This window comes from Balaenoptera ricei, chromosome 15 (genome assembly GCF_028023285.1).
Source record: "Balaenoptera ricei isolate mBalRic1 chromosome 15, mBalRic1.hap2, whole genome shotgun sequence".
Lineage (NCBI taxonomy): Eukaryota > Metazoa > Chordata > Mammalia > Artiodactyla > Balaenopteridae > Balaenoptera > Balaenoptera ricei.
In genome coordinates, this window is record NC_082653.1 from 24,271,326 (window position 1) to 24,292,823 (window position 21,498).

The 21,498-nt window shown below is 41.9% G+C and overlaps 2 protein-coding genes across 3 annotated transcripts in view; one reads left to right on the forward strand and one right to left on the reverse strand.

Moving 5' to 3' along the window:
- Positions 1-11,940: 11,940 nt before the first annotated feature.
- On the reverse strand, positions 11,941-17,584 carry PROCR (protein C receptor). Of its 2 annotated transcripts, XM_059896659.1 has the most exons (5): positions 17,477-17,584; positions 17,206-17,356; positions 14,755-15,006; positions 14,083-14,361; positions 11,941-13,829 (listed from the first exon to the last, which is right to left on the reverse strand). In XM_059896659.1, exons 2-5 carry the CDS (start codon positions 17,282-17,284, stop codon positions 13,711-13,713), a joined length of 729 nt encoding a protein of 242 aa, XP_059752642.1. In that variant the 5' UTR covers positions 17,285-17,356; positions 17,477-17,584; the 3' UTR covers positions 11,941-13,710. The 2 variants fall into 2 exon arrangements, with proteins under 2 accessions (XP_059752642.1, XP_059752643.1); XM_059896660.1 differs by lacking the exon at positions 17,477-17,584 and having other exon boundaries at positions 17,206-17,439.
- The window catches only part of EDEM2 (ER degradation enhancing alpha-mannosidase like protein 2), a 46,832-nt gene continuing 40,117 nt past the window's right edge, over positions 14,784-21,498 (forward strand). Inside the window, exon 1 of the mRNA XM_059896658.1 lies at positions 14,784-14,995. The gene's annotated coding sequence lies outside the window, so the exon portion shown is untranslated. The remainder of the gene's footprint in view (positions 14,996-21,498) is intronic.

The window sequence follows — 21,498 nt, forward strand, 5'->3', positions numbered from 1 at the left end:
TCCCTTTTCTCCACACCCTCTCCAGCCTTTATTATTTGCAGACTTTTTAATGATGGCCGTTCTGCTGAGTGTGAGGTGATACATAATTGTAGCTTTGATTTGCATTTCTCTGATAATTATTAGCGAAGTTGAGCATCTTTTCACGTGCCCACTGGCCATCTGTATGTCTTCTTTGGAGAAATGTTTATTTAGAGTTTCTGCCCATTTTTTGATTGGGTTGTTTGTTATTTTGTTGTTATTGAGTTGTGTGAGCTGTTTGTATATTTTGGAAACTAAGCCCTTGTCAGTCACATATTTTGCAGATATTTTCTCCCAGTCTGTAAGTTGTCTTTTCGCTTGTTTATGGTTTCCTTTGCTGTCTTTTCATTTGTTTATGGTTTCCTAAGCAAAAACATAAGTTTGATTAGGTCCCATTTGTTTATTTTTACTTTTATTTCAGTTGCCTTGGGAGACTGACTTAAGAAAACGTTGCTACGACTTAGGTCAGAGAATGTTTGCCTATGTTGTCTTATAGAAGTTTTAAGGTGTCCTGTCTTATATTTAAGTGTTTAAGCCATTTTGAGTTTATTTTTGTGTATGGTGTGAAGGAGTATTCTAACTTCATTGATTTGCATGTGGCTGTCCAGCTTTCCCAACACCACTTACTGAAGAAACTGCCTTTTCTCCATTATATCTTCTTGCCTGCTTTGGCAAAGATTAATTGACCATAGGTGAGTGGGTTTATTTCTGGGCTCTCTATTCTGTTCCATTGATCCATAAAAACATACATATTGAACTGAATTAAAAAGATGGGGAAGACAGTAAGCCAAGCTACCCAGAAGGAGGCTTTTAGAATACGCTAGGGAGTCACTTGTTTAAATTTATTCCAGATTTGTTTACTTCTTGTGCAAACTCAAATTTGGCTTCCAGTAGTCTGGCTACTGGAGGTAGGCATAAGCCAAACATTCTGCAGTTGTCCGGGAAGAAGAATGGGACTTCTAGAACTCTTACCTTTACCCAAAGGCCAGCTGTCTGGACTTAGGAACTTAGAATCCTAGTTATCAGAGCTGGAAAGTATCTTAGAAATTATAAGCTCCCTTTCGGAGGGGCACTGATTTAGCCAAGGTCACACAGCTATGAACAAATATTCACATGTGTAAGCATAGGCAATGAACCTTCCATTCACTCTCTACTCGGTGTAGAACCTTCTAGAAATGAGGATCATATCGTCTCCCTAGAAGGTCAGAGTTACTCATCCCATTGTTTTTCTGACGCTTTACCTCTCCTTCTTCGGAATGTGAATAAGAACTTTAAGAAAATCCCTGCAAGTAATCCCATTACTTCTACAGCTTATGACTCCCACCACGTCTCACAGCATGGTGTAGCAGCATTAGCTCAGGGTCAAAAGTCAGAAGTCCCAAGTTCTAGTGCTAGTTCCTATGCCAGATAACTGTGGAATTTTGGACAAGCTGCTTAGTCTCTCCCAGATTCAATTTTACCATCAGGTCAAGAATATATGATGTAGGGCTTCCCTGGTGGCGCAGTGGTTAAGAATCCGCCTGCCAATGCAGGGGACATGGGTTCGAGCCTTGATCCGGGAAGACCCCATATGCCGCAGAACTACTAAGCCCATGCACCACAACTACTGAGCCTGAGCTCTAGAGCCCGTGAGCCACAACTACTGAGCCTGTGAGCCACAACTACTGAAGCCCACGGGCCTAGAGCCTGTGCTCCACAACAAGAGAAGCCCCGCAATGAGAAGCCTGCTCACCGCAACCAAGAGTAGCCCCCGCTCGTCACAACTAGAGAAAGCAACGAAGACCCAAAGCAGCCAAAAAAAAAAGAATATACGATATAACATTTTACAGTTCTGCCTCTTTATTCTCCCTGTGGACTCAGAGGAAGAGTGATCAGACTGTGGGTTGATAAAGCATAAAGAGAGGGAGGCTCAAGAGGGAGGGGCTCTGGGGACATATGTATGCATATGGCTGATTCACTTTGGTGTACAGCAGAAACTAACACAGTATTGTGAAGCAATTACACTCCAATAAAGATCTATTATAAATAAATAAATATTGGGAAAAAAAAAAGAGAATTAACTTCCCTAACCTCACTCTAGAGGCTCTTTTTTTTTTTTTCAAATAATTGTTAACATTTTTTTGCTGACCTCTGACTTAAGCATCTATTGCTTTCTTTTTTCATATTCAAGTTTTTTTATTGGTACCGCTTTGTAACATCTTTGCAGGCATACCTTGGAGATATTGTGTGTTTGGTTCCAGACCACTGCAATAAAGTGAGTATCGCAATAAAGCCAGTTACACGACATTTTTGGTTTCTGAGTGCATATAAAAGTTCTACTTACACTATACTGTAGTCTCGAAAGTGTACAATAGCATTATGACTAAAAAACAATGTACACACCTTAATTTTAAAAATACTTTCTTGTTAAAAAATGTTAACCATCCTCTGAGCCTTCAGCAAGCAGTAATCTTTTTGCTGGTGGAGGGTCTTGCCTTGATGCGATGGCTGCTGACTGATCAAGGTGGTGGTTGCTGAAGCTTGGGTGGCTGCGGCGATGTCTTAAAATAAGACAGCAGTGATGTCTGCCACATTCATTGACTCTTCCTTTCACGAATGATTTCTCTGTAGCAGGCAATGCTGTTTGATAGCATTTTACCCACAGTAGAACTTCTTTCCAAATCAGAGGCAGTCCTCTCAAATGCTGCCTCTGCTTTATCAACTAAGTTGATGTAATACTCTAAATCATTATCTTCAAAGCATCTTCACCAAGAGTAGATTTCATCTCAAGAAACTACTTTATTTCCTCATCTGTAAGAAGCAACTCCTCGTCTGGTCAAGTTTTATCATGAGATTGCAGCAATTCAGTCCCATCTTCAGGCTCCACTTCTAATTCAGGTTGTTTTGCTATTTCCACACCATATGCAGTTACTTTCTCTGCTGAAGTCTTGAACCCTTCAAAGTCACCCATGAGGGTTGGAATCAACTTCTTCCAAATTCCTGTTAGTGTTGCTTAACCCCTTTAATGTTCTTAATGGCATCTAGAATGGTAAATCCTTTCCAGAAGGTTTTTAACTGACTTTGCCCAGATCCATCAGAGAAATCACTACTATGGCAGCTATAGGCTTACGGAAAATATTTCTTTTTTTAAAAAATAAATTTATTTATTTATTTTTGGCTAAGTTGGGTCTTTGTTGTTGCGCGCAGGATTTCTCTAGTTGTGGAGAGCAGGGGCTACTCTTTGTTGCGGTGGGCGGGCTTCTCATTGCGGTGGCTTCTCTTGTTGTGGAGCACGGGCTCTAGGTGCGCAGGCTTCAGTAGTTGTGGCACGTGGGCTTCAGTAGTTGTGGCTTGTGGGCTCTAGAGCGCAGGATCAGTAGTTGTGGAGCATGGGCTTAGTTGCTCCGCGGCATGTGGGATCTTCCCGGACCAGGGCTCGAACCCGTGTCCCCTGCATTGGCAGGCGTATTCTTAACCACTGCGCCACCAGGGAAGCCCCGAAAATATTTCTTAAATAAAGAAAGTTGAGGACTTGCCTGGTGGCGTAGTGGTTAAGAATCCACCTGCCAATGCAGGGGACACGGGTTCGAGCCCTGGTCCGGGAAGATCCCACATGCCACGGAGCAACTAAGCTCGCGAGCCACAACTACTGAGCCCACGTGCCACAACTACTGAAGCCTGTGGGCCTAGAGTCCATGCTCCGCAACAAGAGAAGCCACCGCAATGAGAAGCCTGCTCACCTCAACAAAGAGTAGCCCCCGCTCGCAGCAACTAGAGAAAACCCGCGAGTAGCAATGAAGACCCAATGCAGCCAAAAATAAATAATAAATAAAATAAATACATAGATACATAAAATTCTAAAAAAAATAAATAAATAAAGTTGAAAGTTGAAATGACTCCTTGATCCATGGACTACAGAATGGCTGTTGTGTCAGCAGGCATGAAAATAACATTAATTTCAATTAAAAAAAGAAAGAAAGTGTCAACAAGCAGAGTATATTAAAAAAAATGACATTAATCTCACTGTCCATCTCCATCAGAGCTCTTGGGTGACCAGGTGCATTAATGAGCAGTAATATTTTGAGAGGAATCCTTTTTTTTTTCCTGAGCAATAGGTCTTAACAGTGGGCTTAAAATATACAGTAAACCCTGTTGTAAACAGATGTGCTGTCATCCAGGCTTTGTTGTTCTATTTATAGAGCACAGGCAGAGTAGGTTTAGCATAATTCATAAGGGCCTTTGGATTTTCAGGATGGTAAATGACCATGGCTTCGATTTAAAATTACCAGGTGCATTAGGCCCTAACGAGAGTCAGCCTGTCTTTTGAAGTTTTAAAGCCAAACATTGACTTCTCCTCTCTAGCTATGAGAGCCCTAGACGGCATCTTCCAATATAAGGTTGTATCATCTACATGGAAAATCTGTTGTTTAGTGTAGCCACCTTCTTTAATTATCTTAGCTACGTCTTCTGGATAACTTGCTGCAGCTTCTGCATCAGCACTGGTAGCTTTACTTGCACTTTTATGTTGCAGAGATGGCTTCTCTCCTCAACCTCATGAACTAACATTTGCTAGCTTCAAACTTTTCTTCTGTAGTTCCTCACCTCCCTCAGCCTTCATAGAATTGAAGAGCATTAGGGCTTTACTCTGGATGAGGCTTTGGCTCAAGGCAGCGTTGTGGCTGGTCTGATCATCTCTCCAGAATAAACTTTCTCCATATCAGCAATAAGGCTGTTTCACTTCCTTATCATTCATGTGCTACTGGAGTAGTGCTTTTAATTTCCTTCAAGAACTTTTCCTTTGTATTCACAACTTAGCTAACTGTTTGGTACAAGAGGTCTAGCTCTCAGCCTATTTTGGCTTTCAATATGCTTTCCTCACTAAGCTTAATAATTTCTAGTTTTTGATTTAAAGTGAGAGGCATGCAACTTTTCCTTTCGCTTGAACACTTAGAAGCCATTGTAGGATTATTATTGGCCTAATTTCAATGTTGTTGTGTCTCAGGGAATAGGGAGGCCCAAGGAGAGGGTGTGAGACAGAGGAACAGTCAGTTGGTGGAGCAGTCAGAACACACACAACATTTAATAAGTTCGCCATCTTATATAACACAGTTCATGGAGCCCCCAAACAATTACAGTAGTAACATCAAAGATCACTGATCACAGATCACCAGAATAGATGTAATAATAATGAAAAAGTTGAAATACTGTGAGAAGTACCAAAATGAGACACAGAGACAGGAGGTAAGCAAACGCCGTTGGAAAAATGGCTCTGATAGACTTGCTCAATGCAGGGTTGCCACAAACCTTCAGTTTGTAAAAACTGCAATATCTGTGAGGTGCAATAAAGCAAAATACAATAAAACAAGGTACACCTGTATTGAGATATAATTCACATACCATAAAATTCATCCATTTAAAGTATGCAGTTCAATGTTTTAACTATAATGGAATTCATCCATTTAAAGTATGCAGTTCAATGTTTTAACTATATAGTTAAACTATATATTTAACTAAATATATATATATATAACTATATATCTTTAACTATATTAACTATATTAAAGTATGCAGTTCAATGTTTAACTATGATGCATCCATCATCACAGTCTAAGTTTAGAATATTTTCATCACCCCCAAAATAACCCTGTGTCCTTTAGCAGTCACTTTCTGTCACCACCTCCTCCTCCCAGCACTAGGCACCACTAATCTACTTTCTATATCTATGGATTTCCTATTCTGGACATTTCATGTAAATGGAATCATACAAGATGTGGTTCTTTGTGACTGGCTTCTTTCATTTATTGTAATGTTTTAAAGGCTCATTCATGTTGTAGCATGTATCAATGCTTCATTCATTTTTATGCTTGCAGAGTATTCTATTGTAGAAATATACCACAATTTGTTTATCCATTCATCAATTGATAGGTATTTGGATTGTTTCCACCCTTTGGCTGTTATGAATAGCGCTGCTATGAACATTCATGTACAAGTATCTGTGTAGACATGTTTTCAGTTCTCTTGAGTACATAACAGGAATGGAATTGCTGAGTCAATTGGTAAATCTGCGTTTAACTTTTTGGGAACTGTCAAATGTTTTCCGAAGTGGCTGTACCATTTTACATTTCCACCAGCAATATCTTAGGGTTCCACTTTCTCCACGACCTCACCAACACTTGTTTATTGTCTGTCGTTTTTAATTTTAGCCATTTTTGATGGTGTGAAATGGTATCTCATTATAGTCTTGATTTACATTTCCTTAATGACTAATGGTGTTGAGCCTCTTTTCATGTGCTTTTTTTTTTTTTTTTTTCATGTGCTTTTGACTACTGGTATATATTCTTTAATAAATGCCTATTCAAATCCTTTGCCTATTTTTAAATTGGGTTATCTGTCTTTTTATTTTTGTGTTGTAAGAGCTTTTTATATATTCTCAATACTAGATCCTTATGAGATATATGATTTACAAATATGTTCTTCTATTCTGTGGGACATGTTTCCACTTTGATAGTGTCCTGTGAAGCACCAAAGTATTTTATTTTGAAGAATTGCAATTTATCTATTTTTTTTCTTTTGTTGCTTATACTTTTTTATCATATCTAAGAAACCATTGCCTAATCTATATATATATATATTTTTTTTTTTATTTTTTTTTTTAATAAATTTATTTATTTATTTATTTATTTATTTATTTATGGCTGTGTTGGGTCTTCGTTTCTGTATGAGGGCTTTCTCTAGTTGCGGCGAGCGGGGGCCACTCTTCATCGCGGTGCGCGGACCTCTCACTATCACGGCCTCTCTTGTTGCGGAGCACAGGCTCCAGACGTGCAGGCTCAGTAGTTGTGGCTCACGGGCTTAGTTGCTCCGTGGCATGTGGGATCTTCCCAGACCAGGGCTCGAACCCGTGTCCCCTGCATTGGCAGGCAGATTCTCAACCACTGTGCCACCAGGGAAGCCCCACCATTGCCTAATCTAAGGGCAGTATTTGCACTTGTGTTTTCTTCTAAGAGTTTAATGACTTTAGATCTTATATTTAGTACTTTGATCCATTTTGAGTTAATTTGTGTTTAGAGCATGAGGTTGGGATCCCAACTTCATTCTTTTGCATGTTGATATACAGTTGTCCCAGCGCCATTTGTTGAAAAAATTATTCCTTCTCCATTGAATTACTTTAGCAAATTGTAGGAAATCAATTGACCACAACATAAGGGTTTATTTCTGGAGTCTCAGTCTTTTTCCACTGATCTATATATCTCTTGTTATGCCAGTAAAACACTGTGTTGATGATTGTAGCTTTGTAGTCAGTTTTTAAGTCAAGAAGTGTGAGTCCTCAACTTTTTTTTCAAGATATTTTTGGGAGCTATTTTGGGTCCCTTGCACTTCCATATGAATTTTAATAGGGACTGCATTGAATCTGTAGATTAGTTTGGGTAGTATTGCTGCCTTAACATATTAAGTCTCTGACCAAGGAATGCAGGATTTGTTAATTTATCTAGGCCTTCTTTAATTTCTTTCAGTAAGGATTTGTAGTTTTCAGTGTGTAGATCTTATGCTCCTTTTGTTAAATTTATTCTTAAGTATTTTATTCTTTTTCATGCTATTATAAATAGATTTCTTAATTTCATTATTGGATTGTTTATTGCTAGTGCATAGAGATACAAATGTTTTTTTATCAATATTTTATTTTATTTTTTTAAAATATTATTTTATTTTATATTGGGGTATATTTGATTTACAATGTTGTGTTAGTTTCGGGTGTACAGAAAAATGATTTAGTTATACATACACATATATCTATTCTTTTTCAGATTCTTTTCCCTACAATTGGTTTTTATATATTGATCTTGTATCCTGCAACATTGCTAAACTTGTTTATTAGCTCTAATTGTTTTTTTTAGTACATTCTCTAGGATTTTCCATATATAAAATCATGTCATTTCTGAATAGATATACTTTTACTTCTTCCCTTCTAATACAGGTGCCTTTTATCTTGCCTGATTTTACTCTTGCCTGATTGCTCAGGCTAGAACCTCAAGGTCAATGTTGAAAAAAAAGTAGGGAGAGCAGAAATTCTTGTCTTGTTTCTGATTTTAGGGAAAAGGTTAAGTATGGTGTTAGCTGTGGGTTTTTCTGTAGATAACATTTATCAGGTTGAATAAGTTCCCTTCTGTTTCTAGTTTGTTGAGTGTTTTTATCATACAGGGTATTGGATTATAACAAATGCTTTTTCTGCGTCTATTGAGATGATCATGTTGATTTTGTCCTTTATTTTATTGATATGGTGTATTACACTGACTGATTTTCATATATTGAGCCAATTTTGCATCCCTGGGATAAACCTCCCTTGTTCACGGTATATCATCCTTTTTATATGTTGTTGGATTCAATTTGTTAGAATTTGTTGAGGATTTTCATGTCTATAAGATATTTGTAGTTGTCTTATAATCTATCTATATGGTTTTGGTCTCAAAGTAATATTGGCCTCATAGAATGACCTGGAGAGTGTTCCCTTTTCTGTTTTTTGGAAGAGTTTATCAAGGATTAATGTTAATTCTTCTTTAAATGTGGTGGAATTCACCAGTGAATTAATTTGGGCCTGGGCTTTTCTTTGTGGGACGTTTAAAATTACTAATTCAACATCTTTACTTGTTATAAGTCTATTTAGATTTTCTATTTCTTCTTAGTCTGTGTTAATTGTTTGTGTTTTTCTAGGAATTTGTCAGTTTCATCAAAGTTGTCTGGTTTGTTGGCATACAGTTGTTTGTAGTATTCCTTATAATCATTTTTATTTCTGTAATGATATTTGTAATTTGATCTTCTCTCTTTTTTTCGTGATAAGTCTAGCTAAAGTTTTGTCAAATTTGTTTATCTTTTCAAAAATCAACTTTTCATTTTGTTGATTTTCTTTATTGTTTTTTTAGTCTCTATTTCACTTATCTGCTCTAATTCTTATTACTTCCATTCTCCTGCTTGATTTAGGTTTAGGTTGCTCCTCTTTTTCTAGCTTCTTTAGGTGGAAGGTTAGGTTATTGATTTGAGATATTTCTTCTTTTTTAATATAGGCACTTAAACCTATACATTTCCCCCATCTCTAATTAATCTAGCTACATCTCATAGGTTTTCATATGTTGAGTTTTTGTTTTCACTCACCTCAAACTATTTTCTAGCTTACCTCATAATTTTTTTGACCCATTTTAAAATTTAGGAATGTGTTGTTTACATGCAAATTTGTGAATTTTCCAAATTTCCTTTTATTGTTGATTTCTAATTTAATTCCACTGTGGTCAGAGAACATGCCTTTAATGACTTTCTTTTTAAAATATTGAGACTTGTTTCATGGCCTAACACATGATCTGTCCTTGAAAATTGTCCATGTGTGCTTGAGAAGAATGTATATTCTGCTGTTGTTAGATGGAGTATCCTATAGATGTGTCTAGTTGGTTTATAGTGTTGTTCAAGTCTTCTGTGTCATTATTGATTTTCTGCCATTATTAAAAATGGAGTATTGAACTCTGTAACTATTATTGTTGAATAGGAGTTTGCCAGGGAGAGAAAAGAATAGGACATGAAATGGCATGACCAGAAAGGACAAGGTATGTTGGAGAAAACAAAGGTGGTTTGGAGGGGCTAGAAGGTAGGTTGAGAGAGAGGAAGGGTACTATAGACTGAATGTTTGTGCTCACCTCCCCAGTTCATCTGTTGAAACCTAATCCCCAATGTGATGATATTTGGAGGTGGGGCCTTTGGGAGGTGATTAGGTTATGAGGGTAGAACACTCATGAATGGGATAAGTACCCTTAAAAAAGAGACCCTGGAGAGCTCCCTCCCCCCTTCCACCTTATGAGGACACTGAGAAGATGGCCACCTGTGAACCAAGAAGTGGGCCCTCATCAGACACCGAATATGCCAGCATCTCGATCTTGGACTTCCTAGCTTCCAGAACTGTGAGAAATAAATGCTTGTTGTTTAAGCCACCCAGTCTGAACAGACTAAGACAGAAGGGTTGAAGACGAAGCCAGAGAAAAGATAGGTTGGTGCTGGATTGTGGATGGTCTTCAACTCCATACTAAGGAGTTTAAATTTTATCCTATAGACAATAGAAGAACTAAAGAATTCTGAGCAGAAGACTAGCATGTTTTAGAAAAAACATTCTGAGGGCAACTTTTTGAGGGGACTAAAAGAGAGTAAGCTCTGATTCTAATAGTCTAAGTTAGAGTTGGTGAAGGTCTGAAATACCGCGGTTCCAGCATTGATGAAATGGGGTGATGTAATATCTCAGAGCCTGAGTACATCTGACCCACTCTCCAAGATTTCACTCTTTTCCAGGCTGACTTCTTCCCACATTCTCCTTTCCCTTTTGCTCCCTAACTTGGGAGAAGGCCTAGTCTAGACTTTTTTAAAAATTTATTTATTTATTTATTTATTTGGTTGCGCCGGGTTTAGTTGCAGCAGGCGGGCTCCTTAGTTGTAGCTTGTGGGCTCCTTAGTTGCGGCTTGCTGGCTCCTTAGTTGTGGCATGCGAACTCTTAGTTGTGTCATGCGTGTGGGATCTAGTTCTCTGACCAGGGATTGAACCCGAGCCCCATGCATTGGGAGCACGGAGTCTTAACCACTGCACCACCAGGGAAGTCCCAGGCCTAGTCTAGTCTTGATCTGAACAGTGTCAAGGCCAGGTCCTTAAGCTTGGGGTCGATGGGTCTCAGTCTATCTGAAGCCCCTTTTTTACAAAGTAGCTGAAGACTTCCCTGGTGGTCCAGTGGTTAAGACTCCGCACTTCCACTGCAGGGGGCGCAGTTCCATCCCTGGTCAGGGAAATAAGATCCCACATGCAGCAGGGCACAGCCAAAAGAAAAACGCAACGCAGCTGAAAGGGGAAAGGAGACTTCAGCAGTTTTCTATCCAACCAGCTTTGATAATTCCCCAGGTTTTTACCACCTAAAAAACACACTCTTTCACCAGGCTTTAGAGGTCCAGTACAATGAAACCCCAGCCTGCTTTCCAGTCTCATTTTCCACCATTCTTCTCTATTCTCCAGTCCCACTGGGCTGGTTATCCTTCCTAAAATTTACTCTGCTTTTTTCTAACTCTAAGCCATTATTTAAGCTATTCTATCTATGTTTCCTATCTGTGCATGGTCATATCTTACCCATCCACAAATCCCACCCCTTCCCCCTCAGATTCCTCTGATTCCCTTAGTTTTAGAAAGACTAGAAAAAGCATAAATTCTAGAACATGAAGGCATGGGTTTGAATTCAAAGAAGCCAAAGATACTTAAAGTTTCCCTCCCCACCACCTCCTTATAACTATGGCAAAGGCAACATGATATAGGTCTGGCCATTTGAATGCTTCCACCAGGACCTTGAATCTTGAACAAATAGTGTAAGACACAAGGGACAGGGTAGTATTCATTTAAGATGGCACCATGCAGTGGTGATGAAGGTAGTGGTTTCCGCTGTGGTATCCTTAACTAGACCATTCCTGTGCTGTGACTTTGTCATCCCTGGTTCTATTTTCTGAGCTTGATTAGCTGGCCTTCCCCCAAACTCTGAGGATTACTTGATAGCCTTCCGATATATTTATTTCCCCCTTAAGTTGGCAGAATTGATTTCTATTGCTTGCAACTAAGAATCTTGGCATACCTTTGAGGTAAGGTTTTGGGGAGAAGGGGAAAGCAGGAGTCTTTCACTTTTCTCTTTGTAAACCTCTGTGTTGCTACTGTTGTTGTATTACTTCTGTCATTTAAAAATATGCTTTTAAAATTGGTAAATCTAAAGCACAGTTGGGTGAAGAGAAGTGGTAGGGAAAAAAATTTGAAAAGTAAGTTGGGGCCAGATTTTACAAGGCCTTGACAGTCATTTTGCAGATTCTGAATTTAGCTCAATAAATATGGGAAATTTGAAAAACAGAACAATGACATGCTCAGAACTATACATTTTTATTGCCATGTAGAGGATTAGAGAAATTAGAGAACAGGAGAAAAATGAGGAAGAGCTATTGCCATGGTCCAGTCAAAAGATTGATAGACTTTCTCAATTTGGAGACAGAGAGAGAGATTGTCAATCACAGGTTGGGCCTTCTGGAAGCAGATGCCAAGACAGCGTTTGAGGTGCAAGATATTAACTAGGGGGAGGAAGCAGGATTGAATAGAGGAAGAAATCAGACTGTAGTGTAGATCCAACAGAGACCCAGCCAACCTGGTGAGGAGCTCTGGAATGAACACAGCTCATCAGAAATACAGTGGGTCAGAGTAAATAAAGGGAGTAAATAAAGGTTAACAGTGAAGTCTCTACATTGATATGATTTGATGGTAATTCTGTTTAACTGAGAGTAAACAGAAGAGGGAGACCAGGTTTGGGGAGACAGATATGGAATTTCATTTTGAACATGTTGACTCTGAAATGTCTGCAAAATATTAAGGTACAGATGATTTTCAAGAAGCAAGGCAAATGGGGGGGTCTGGAGGTCAGCAGCAAGGACTATATTTATTGAGTATATATATATTACCTTATATATATTATCTCATTTAATACTCATAATGCCTCTATGAGATAGGTATTGTTTTTATTATACCCTTTTTGTATATTTTATTATACCTTTTGTTTATGAAGAAACTAAGACTTGAAGAAGTTAAATGCCTGGCTCATAGAGGTAAAACTCGAGCCTGTCTTATGACAAAACACATGCTCTCAAAGACACCATGACATTGTTTCCCCATGGAAACCACCACATAGAGACAGTATTTGAAGTCATGGAAGTTAGTAGGTCACCAGAAAGGGTACAGTTTAAAGGGGAACAAAAGGAGCCAAAAAAAGGAATTCTAAGGAAGTCAATATTTCAAAGGTGAATTGGGGAAGACGACATAGGCAAAGGGATTGACTGAGCAGCCAGAACAGTTTTTAAAGATGAGAAGTATGCTATCTCAGAAGTTGGGGTAAAAAGAGAGTCCTAGTCCATAAAGTGAAATGTTGCAGATATCATGGAAGATGAAGGTTTCACAATTAGAGGTCATTGATGATCTTAGAGCAGTTTACAGAGAAGTCAGATTGGGTTGAAGAGAGAGTGGGAGGGGAGGAAGCAGAAGCAAAGGGTATAGGCTACTTTCCCCAAAGTTTTGCAAAGTAGAGGAAATAATAATGGTGTATACATAAGCAAGGAATTTTATTAATGTTATTATTAATTGATTAATTAATAATTCCTTGCTCCCATATTACTTCGATTGCACACTTCCATCATTTCTCTGGTTATTTCTACCTCTATTGTATAATACCAGTGTCCCTTCCCAAGTCTAACATACCCGGAAGCACTGAATGTTGGTTGTTTGGGTTGTGGATGACTTGTTTTATTTGGTTATGTGTTTTGAACGCCTCAGGTGATTCTGTCTTTGCAAGATGGGTGGGCCACAGACCACCTCTGTTGCCCCAACTCCATCATCTGTTTTCCACAAATATAGATAAGCATTCACTTCTCAGACCAATTCAGCAAAGGTGCCAGTTCTTAGGTTCTTAGCAAACCAACTACCCTGTCTACCTAGGCTCCTCCCCTCCCCTCCCTCAAACTCTTGGTGGGCGGATCTTGGAGAAGAAATGAGCTGCCACTCTAAATCTTCTGGAGTATAATGTCCCAGATAGAGAAACTGTACAGTTTTGCAGTGAGCTGAGATCTTCCTTTGCCAGCCCCCATCAGTCTAGCTCTTTTCCAGAGAGGGCTGGAGAGTAATTAACACCGCCGCCGTCCACCTGTGTACAAGAAGATGCCTACAGCCACTCCAGTGATGATGAAACAGCCCACCAGGATGCCGAGGACCAGCGAAGTGTAGGAGCGGCCTATTTGGCTTCCTGCAGAACATGCGGAGAGTTAGCTTGAAGAGCATACCCCCAAGGAGTCCATGGTTTGAGTCAAACCCCAAGGAATCCCTTCCCCAAAGGAAGGGGGGCGGGGAGGGCTAGTTCACTAATTTACGTAAGGTGTGTGTACTCTGTCCCAAACCGCCAGCCTTGGGCCTCCTGTTGCTCAAGGTATCCATCCTTCAGGTCCACGCATTTGCCTGGAACCACCCAACACACAGGACCCTCCCCGATCCCACCATACCTTTCGAGTTGTTCCCGGTGATGTGTTTCTGCACGTACTGCACACAGGTGACCTGCAGAAATTCCCGCAGTTCGTACCGAGTACGATTGTACTTGTTGAGCTGCTCCAGGGCGTAGGTGACCACACTGGAAGGTGCCTGAGGCCCTGCTGTCCATGAGGCTGTCTTCGGTTGGAAATTCATAAAGGAGCTCCCATTCACAGCCACTTCGAAGAAGACACGGGCTTTCAAGCCCTCAGGAGGCAGCTCACATCCCAGGAAGCAGCGAATGGTCAGAGGAACTGTAGATGTGGGATTCAGGGTCAGGGGGCTATGTGGAAGGGTGTCAGGTGTCGGTGCATGTCCGCCACGGGGAAGTGAGCTTTCAGGGTGCAGGGTGGATCAGGGACAGGGCCTCTTTAACAGGGACTACCCCGAGGTCATGCCAGCAGGAAGAGGGCCTGACGGACAGTACAGTACGTCAGCTAGGACACCCACTCTTCTCCAGCCTCAATCTCCCACCCAGCAATCAGCAAAGGCAAAAAGACCACGCCCGGCAAGGACACCCATCCCAGAACTTGGCCCCGCCCGGTTCTTCCACAGACCCGGCCCCCAGTTATGTCCGGCCCATAGGCCACGCCCCCCACCTCAAGGGCCCACCCTCGCCAGCCCCCTCCCCTGCGTGCGTCACTCACAGGCCACGCCCCGCTCGTGGTGCACCACCTGCACCAGGCCCAGGAACTCCTGCAGGTAGCGATTCAGGCTGTTCTTTGTGAGAGCCCAGCTCTCGGGCTCCTGCAAGGGCTGCAGCTGTTGGATCGAGACGTTGTTGCCCGGGCCTTCCAGAACGTGCGTCAGGACTCCCCCCAGCGTCGCGTTGCCCCGGTGCCACACTTGAGAGGGGTTGCGGAAGTAGGAGACCTGGATCATGTGGAGGTACCGCGGGCCTGGGGGCAGGAGTCAGCGCGTCGGGCCCAGGCCGGCGTGGGAGGGGTCGGCGTGTAACCCGAGATAATAACCCCCCACCCAGAGGTCGGCCGCCCACCTTCTCGGCCCTTCCTAAACCATAAAGTGCCCTCCCACCCTTCCTTCCATTTGACGCTCTCAGGAACCCTGCCAGGAAGGCAGGACAGGGGTTATTATCTTTGTTTTTACAGATGAGGAAACTGAGGCTAGAAGTGCAGGAGCCACTTGCCCCAGGATAATCCAGACGGTCAGTGGAAGAGCCACTCTAGTCTGCTTTCTCTCTCTCACCCCTTCCTCCCCACCCCCCCATTTCCGGTTGGTTAATAAATCCTGACCTACAATGAAGTCCCAATTCCATCTCCTGTTCTCTATCTCCTCTGCCACTGTCCCACTTCAGGCCTCAGTGGTTCTCATCTGTCCTGGAGTAGTAACTTCCTTCCTCATCCCCCTCCACTCATCTTTCAGTCTCACCCCTTCTAATCTGCCCTCCACCTGGCCTAGAAATAAGATTATGTCCTTCTGCCTAAAAATCCTCCAGGGACACAGTCCCCTATCAACAACAACAATAGTAATAGCCATTAAGTGCTTATTATGACCTGGGCACTGTACTTTACATGCATCATTATCTTATTTGTGCCTTCCTTCCATTAACTTGATGTAGTAGCTACTATTATTAACCCCAGTCCATGTGGAAAACAGGTGAAAGTGGCATAGCAGAGTCAAGGTTAGCAGGCAGTCTGAGCTCAGCACTCTTAGCCACTCAACTATACTGTCTCCCCATAGGATATCTGTCCATAGAATCAAGTCCAAAGTCTTTAGCCTGACATTCAAGGCTGCCGGAGACTGGGCCCCGCCTGCCTTTTTTGGCCTCTTCCCTGTGCTTAGATAGCACCTCAGAGTACTTGGAGTCCGTCATGCCACCTTTCAGGTGACATGTGAATAGCATGCCGGGGTTGCTGTGCCTCCTGGCAAACTTCTGTTTATGCTTTAAGACCCAGCTCTGTTGCCCTCTCCTTGAAGAAGTTTTCCTAATGCTTCTCCTCTTTACCCTCCCAGACACAGTGGGTCAGTTTCCGCGATCCCGGATTCTGCATAACTGGCTCCAAACACACAGGCTTCCATTCCTCTAGGCTATGGAATCATGTCTGGTTATCTCTGCCTCCTACACCCACTAAGGGCCTGGCATGGAGTTGGTGCCCAGAGAATGTCTGAGGGGGGAATGCGTCTGGCGTTGTAAATCTCCGTGGGGGCATGTGTCTCGTCCACGTTTGCATCTGAGAAGTTGTGCTCTGTGTCTGCAGATGTGAACAAGTATTTCTGTGTGGGTCACCCCCAGACAAGGTTCTTAACTGCTTTGTGACCAGTCTCCTCCTTTGTAAAATGGAGATAATAATATCACCCATCTTGTAAAGATTTTGTGGGAGTGAAATGAGTCAATACACGTATTAAGCATAGTGAGCACTGACTGAATACTGGTTATTATTTGCTCCCTCTCTGAGGGGGAGACTGAAGCTACAGAGGCTGTGGGAGAGGGGAGACGAGGCCCCTGTGCAATTACGGTGCAAGGCAGTAACTCCCCTTCCCTGCTTAAATGGAGCCACTGTGGCAGCCTGATCCTTCTCAAGTTCTCCCATCAACCACAGCTTGTCTCTCCCCTGGGTTTCCCCTCACCAGCTGCCCCCAGTCTTCCTCCACCTTCTCTAGTCTCCTCTTCTGCCTCACAGATCTCAGCCCCAGTCTTTCCCCAAGTCTCCCATCAGTTCTCCCAGTGTCTCTCATCCCTTCCATCTCTCGTCTCATCCCTAAGTCTCTTCCCATCTTCCCTAAACTCACCTCCATCCACCATCACCCTCAGACCTCCCTCTCTAGACTTCGCCCCGTCTTTCCTCTCTCCCCACGGCTAATTCTCTCACCCTTTCTACAAGCCCCTTTCCCATTTTTCCAGTCTTGTTTCCCCCTAGCCTCCTGCATCTCCCCCTTCCCAGGGGCTGAACTATGCTTCCTCACCTTGGCTTTGGGACACGAACCAGTCCCCAGGACCTGCCTGCCCCCTGGAGAGATCCAGCCGACTGCAGACACAGACACTGTGGGATAAGCTCCCCTCTGGTCCTGCCTGTGTACCCAGAGAGGCTGAGAGTCTCCAGAACCACCCCAGGGCGCGAGATGTGCCCTCGACTCACCATCTGAGGCTTCCTGGCTGCAGAGGGCCCAGCGGGGCAGGAGCAGTAGTGGCAGCAGGGACAGCAGTGTTGTCAACATCCTGTAGCTGAGGTTCTCGACCGCACCTGGGCTCTTGGCTCTGGCACGCTGGGGCCTCCGGCTGACTGCAGCCTAGGGGAAAAAGAAGTGAGGACTCTCTGGGAGGGGAGGAGACTGGACGGAGGCGGATGGAAGGTGGCCAGGGCATGGGAGGAGAAAGAGGTCGGCAGGCTTATAAAGTATTATTCTTACCCGGTCTCATTTCCTACTAGAGGGCGGGCCTCTCTCTTTCCCTCCCTCTGCCCTGCCCTGAATCACACTCTCCTGCCTGCAGAGGCCTGCCTTTTCCCTTTTCCCTTTTCCCTGGGCCACTTCTGAGGAACAGGGAGCGGAAAAGGGGGAGAAGGGCCAGAGAGAAGTCCTGCCTTCGCTGAGTCAGGGGGTGGGGCATCAACTTAGAGCAGATTCTAGGATGTTGAGATCAGCATGTTCCTGATGGGGAAACTGAGGCCCAGAGAGATGTAAGGAATTAAAAAAAAAAATAAAAGAATGACATAGAACAGTATAAAAATTTTCAGTGCATCACCCTTAATAAGGGTAAACGTTATTTCATGAAATATTTGTTCAATTGTGTATGTGTGTGTGTTGGTTCTGTGTGTGTATATTTCTATGGTGGATATTGGGTAGCAGTGTAAAATTTATTTCTTACTCTAGGAAGCAAGTAGAAAAATTTGAGGGCTTCCCTGGTGGCGCAGTGGTTGAGAATCTGCCTGCCAATGCAGGGGACACGGGTTCGAGCCCTGGCCTGGGAGGATCCCACATGCCACGGAGCGTCTAGGCCCGTGAGCCACAGTTACTGAGCCTGTGCGTCTGGAGCCTGTGCTCCGCAACAAGAGAGGCCACGATAGTGAGAGGCCCACGCACCGCGATGAAGAGTGGCCCCCGCTTGCCGCAACTGGAGAAAGCCCTCGCACAGAAACGAAGACCCAACACAGCCATAAATAAATAAATAAATAATAAAATAAAAATTAAGGGCTTCCCTGGTGGCGCAGTGGTTGAGAGTCTGCCTGCTAATGCAGGGGACACGGGTTCGCGCCCTGGTCTGGGAAGATCCCACATGCCACGGAGCGACTAGGCCTGTGAGCCACAACTACTGAGCCTGCGCGTCTGGAGCCTGTGCTCCGCAACAAAAGAGGCCACAATAGTGAGAGGCCCGCGCGCCGCGATGAAGAGTAGCCCCCGCTTGCCGCAACTACAAGAAGCCCTAGCACAGAAACGAAGACCCAACATGGTAATCAATCAATCAATAAATCTTTAAAAAAATAAAAAAATAAAAAAATAAAAAAAAAAATTTATAAAAAAAAAGAAAAATTTGAAAGTCACTCTCCCAAACTATGTTAATCTATACTGTGGGATACTATGCAGTTGTTAAAAAAACCCTTTCTGCCCAATGCCCACTCTGTTTTCATCATATTACTTAGCACTACCTGAAATGATTTTACTTATTCATTTACATGTTTATTGTCTGAATGTCCCATCAGAATGTAAGCTCCATGAGGATAGAGGCTGTCCATCTTATTTGCTACTGTGCCTGGAACAGTGCACATCATAAATAATAGCATAATAAATAATAAATATCAGCTAATGGATGACTCAGTGAGATAGTGATTATATGCATAAATCACCAAGAGTAAGTTACAGAACATTATGTACAGTTTAGAACCATTTATGTGTCAGCCACGCACACAACAACTAAACAACCTATTTCTTTATGGGAGTAAAGGAATCTGGAAAGATGTACATCAAATATAGCAGTGGTTCATCTCCAGGGAGGAGCCTGAGATTAAGTGTGTGTGTGTGTGTGTGTGTGTGTGTGTGGTGTATGCGTTAGGGGTGACAATCTTGTGAAAGGCTTTCTCACTCTATTTTGTGAAGGATTTTATCACTCTATCTGTATTGTTTGAAAATTTTGCATCTAGAATGTGATCATATATCTCTTGTTGAATTAAAAATAGAAGTTTAAGTAACAGATTGTGGTAGAAGACACATTATGAACTGATGTGTTGACATGAGACACTGATAAATGAAAAAAGGAACTGCAGAACGATTTATATAGTAAACAATACATATAGTAAAATTCCTTCTATTTTTAGTTTAAAATTTTTACTTCTGTTCAAGTAATCCATATTTAATTCCTTTCTTATATTTAAAAAAACTTTATGTGTGTATCTATGTATTTATATATGCATAGGGAAAATGCCTGGAAGGGTACCGTCAGTAGAGATTACCTCTGGGGAATGGGATTAGATAAAGGGCTGAGGGGGGACTTTAACTTTTTATTTTATATACTGTTTCTTGGAGGGAGAGTAGATGTCGTAGTAGAACTGGGGCAAACCCTAGGCACATACTAGACTCCCAGTCTCTGAGCTGAAAATATGCAAGAGCGTCCATACTCACCTCTCAGTTGTTATAAACCAGCATAGAAATAACAAAGTTTTTTCCAGCTCGTCAAAGTGGTCTAGTTAGAAGAAGAATGGGGGCCTTGTTTTCCTGGACTGGGACTCAGGAAAAGCAAAAGGACTTAAATCACTGCCAATTATATTGTCTTGCCTTTTGTAAAAAAAGTATTATGAAATAATTCATATTTGAAGAATTAATTCACGCTTGAATTTTATTACAAACATACAAGCCCCCACTACTCAGCATAAGAAATAAAATATTACCAATATAATTGCAGCCCCCTCTGTACTCCTACCCAACTGCATCTCTCTCCCCCGTGCCCCACCACCAAAGTAACCACTAATCAGAATTTGCTATTTTTTATATCCTTACATTTCTGTATACTTACACAACATATGCATATACCCTTAAGTAATATATAGTGGTATTTTGCATAAGTTGAGCTTTATAGAAATAGTATTGACGTGCTCATATTTCTCTGCAGTTTGCTTTTTTTACCTGACATATTAATGATTCATTCATGTTGCCCTGTGTAGGTCCATTAATTTCCACTGCTCTGTAATATGCCATCTTATGACTATATCACAATTTATTTATCCATTCTCCTGTTGTTAGACATTACAGTCTTTTTTCCAGGTTTTTGCTGTTATAAACAGTGCTGGTATGAATGTTCTTATAAACATTTTTTTGTGCGTGGGTGGGAGAGTTTTTGTAGGTGCAAACCTGAGAGTAGCATTGCTGAGTCATAGGGTATATGCATACCTTCAATTTTTCTAGATATTGCCAAACTGATTTACAAAAAGTTTGGGCCAATTTATACCCCAGCAGTGCGTGAGAGTTCCCTAGCTCTACCTCCTTGCTAGCCATTGACGTCAGATGGTTGGGTGTAAAATGGCACTTTGTTTTGGTTTTACTTTGCTTTATCTGATTCCTAGTGAGTTTGTGCATTTTTGCTTTGCCTTTTTTCTCCCTTGGGGGCTTAGAAGGGTACTTTGGGATGGAGGGTAATAAAGCATATGATTGAACCAATTTGGAATTGAGGGCTGTGAGTCTTTGATCTAAGCAGATAGGGCCTGGGTCACTGGGGTTAAAGTGGATCCACACCAATATGCACAGAGCTAATTACAGAGAGATCTTTCCCACCAAGCTAAGATCTGTCATGGACAGAAGTGGCAGCAGCAACAGCTATTTCCCAAGCACCCTCCTCACACACCAGTGCCCTGAAAATTAAATAGCAGAGACAACAATTATTATAGGTAACATTTATCGTGGCTAGGAACAGTGTTAAGCTCTTTACACAAATAATCTTTTATTATTATTACACAAATAATCTCTTTACACAAATAATCTCACGTTATTCATATGCCAGCCCTACCAGGTGAGTTTCATTAACATCATTTTACTAATAAAGAAACTGGGGCTTTGAGAGGGTAAGTGACTTACCTAAGGTCATATAGCAAAAGCTATAATCTGAACCCACATCTCTCTGATGCCAAAGTTTGTGAATTTAACCACCACATAGTATCTCAAAAATTTGAGGAGATAACTTTCCATCAGTATATTTTTGAACACATACTTCCAACATGCTTGAATATTTATGTTATGTATAATATAAAATGTGCCAAAAATTTATACTAAGTGCTAGACCGTTATGGCTTCCTCTGGGGCAGATAGCACCAGGCTATCTTGTCTCCATGTGACAGATTGGATAATTAAAGGACAGAAAGTGTAATTAACTTGCCCAAGGTCACAGAGTTGAGAAGTTCAGAGCAAAGATTGGAACTCAAAGAGGATGGATGTATGGGGTTGGGTAC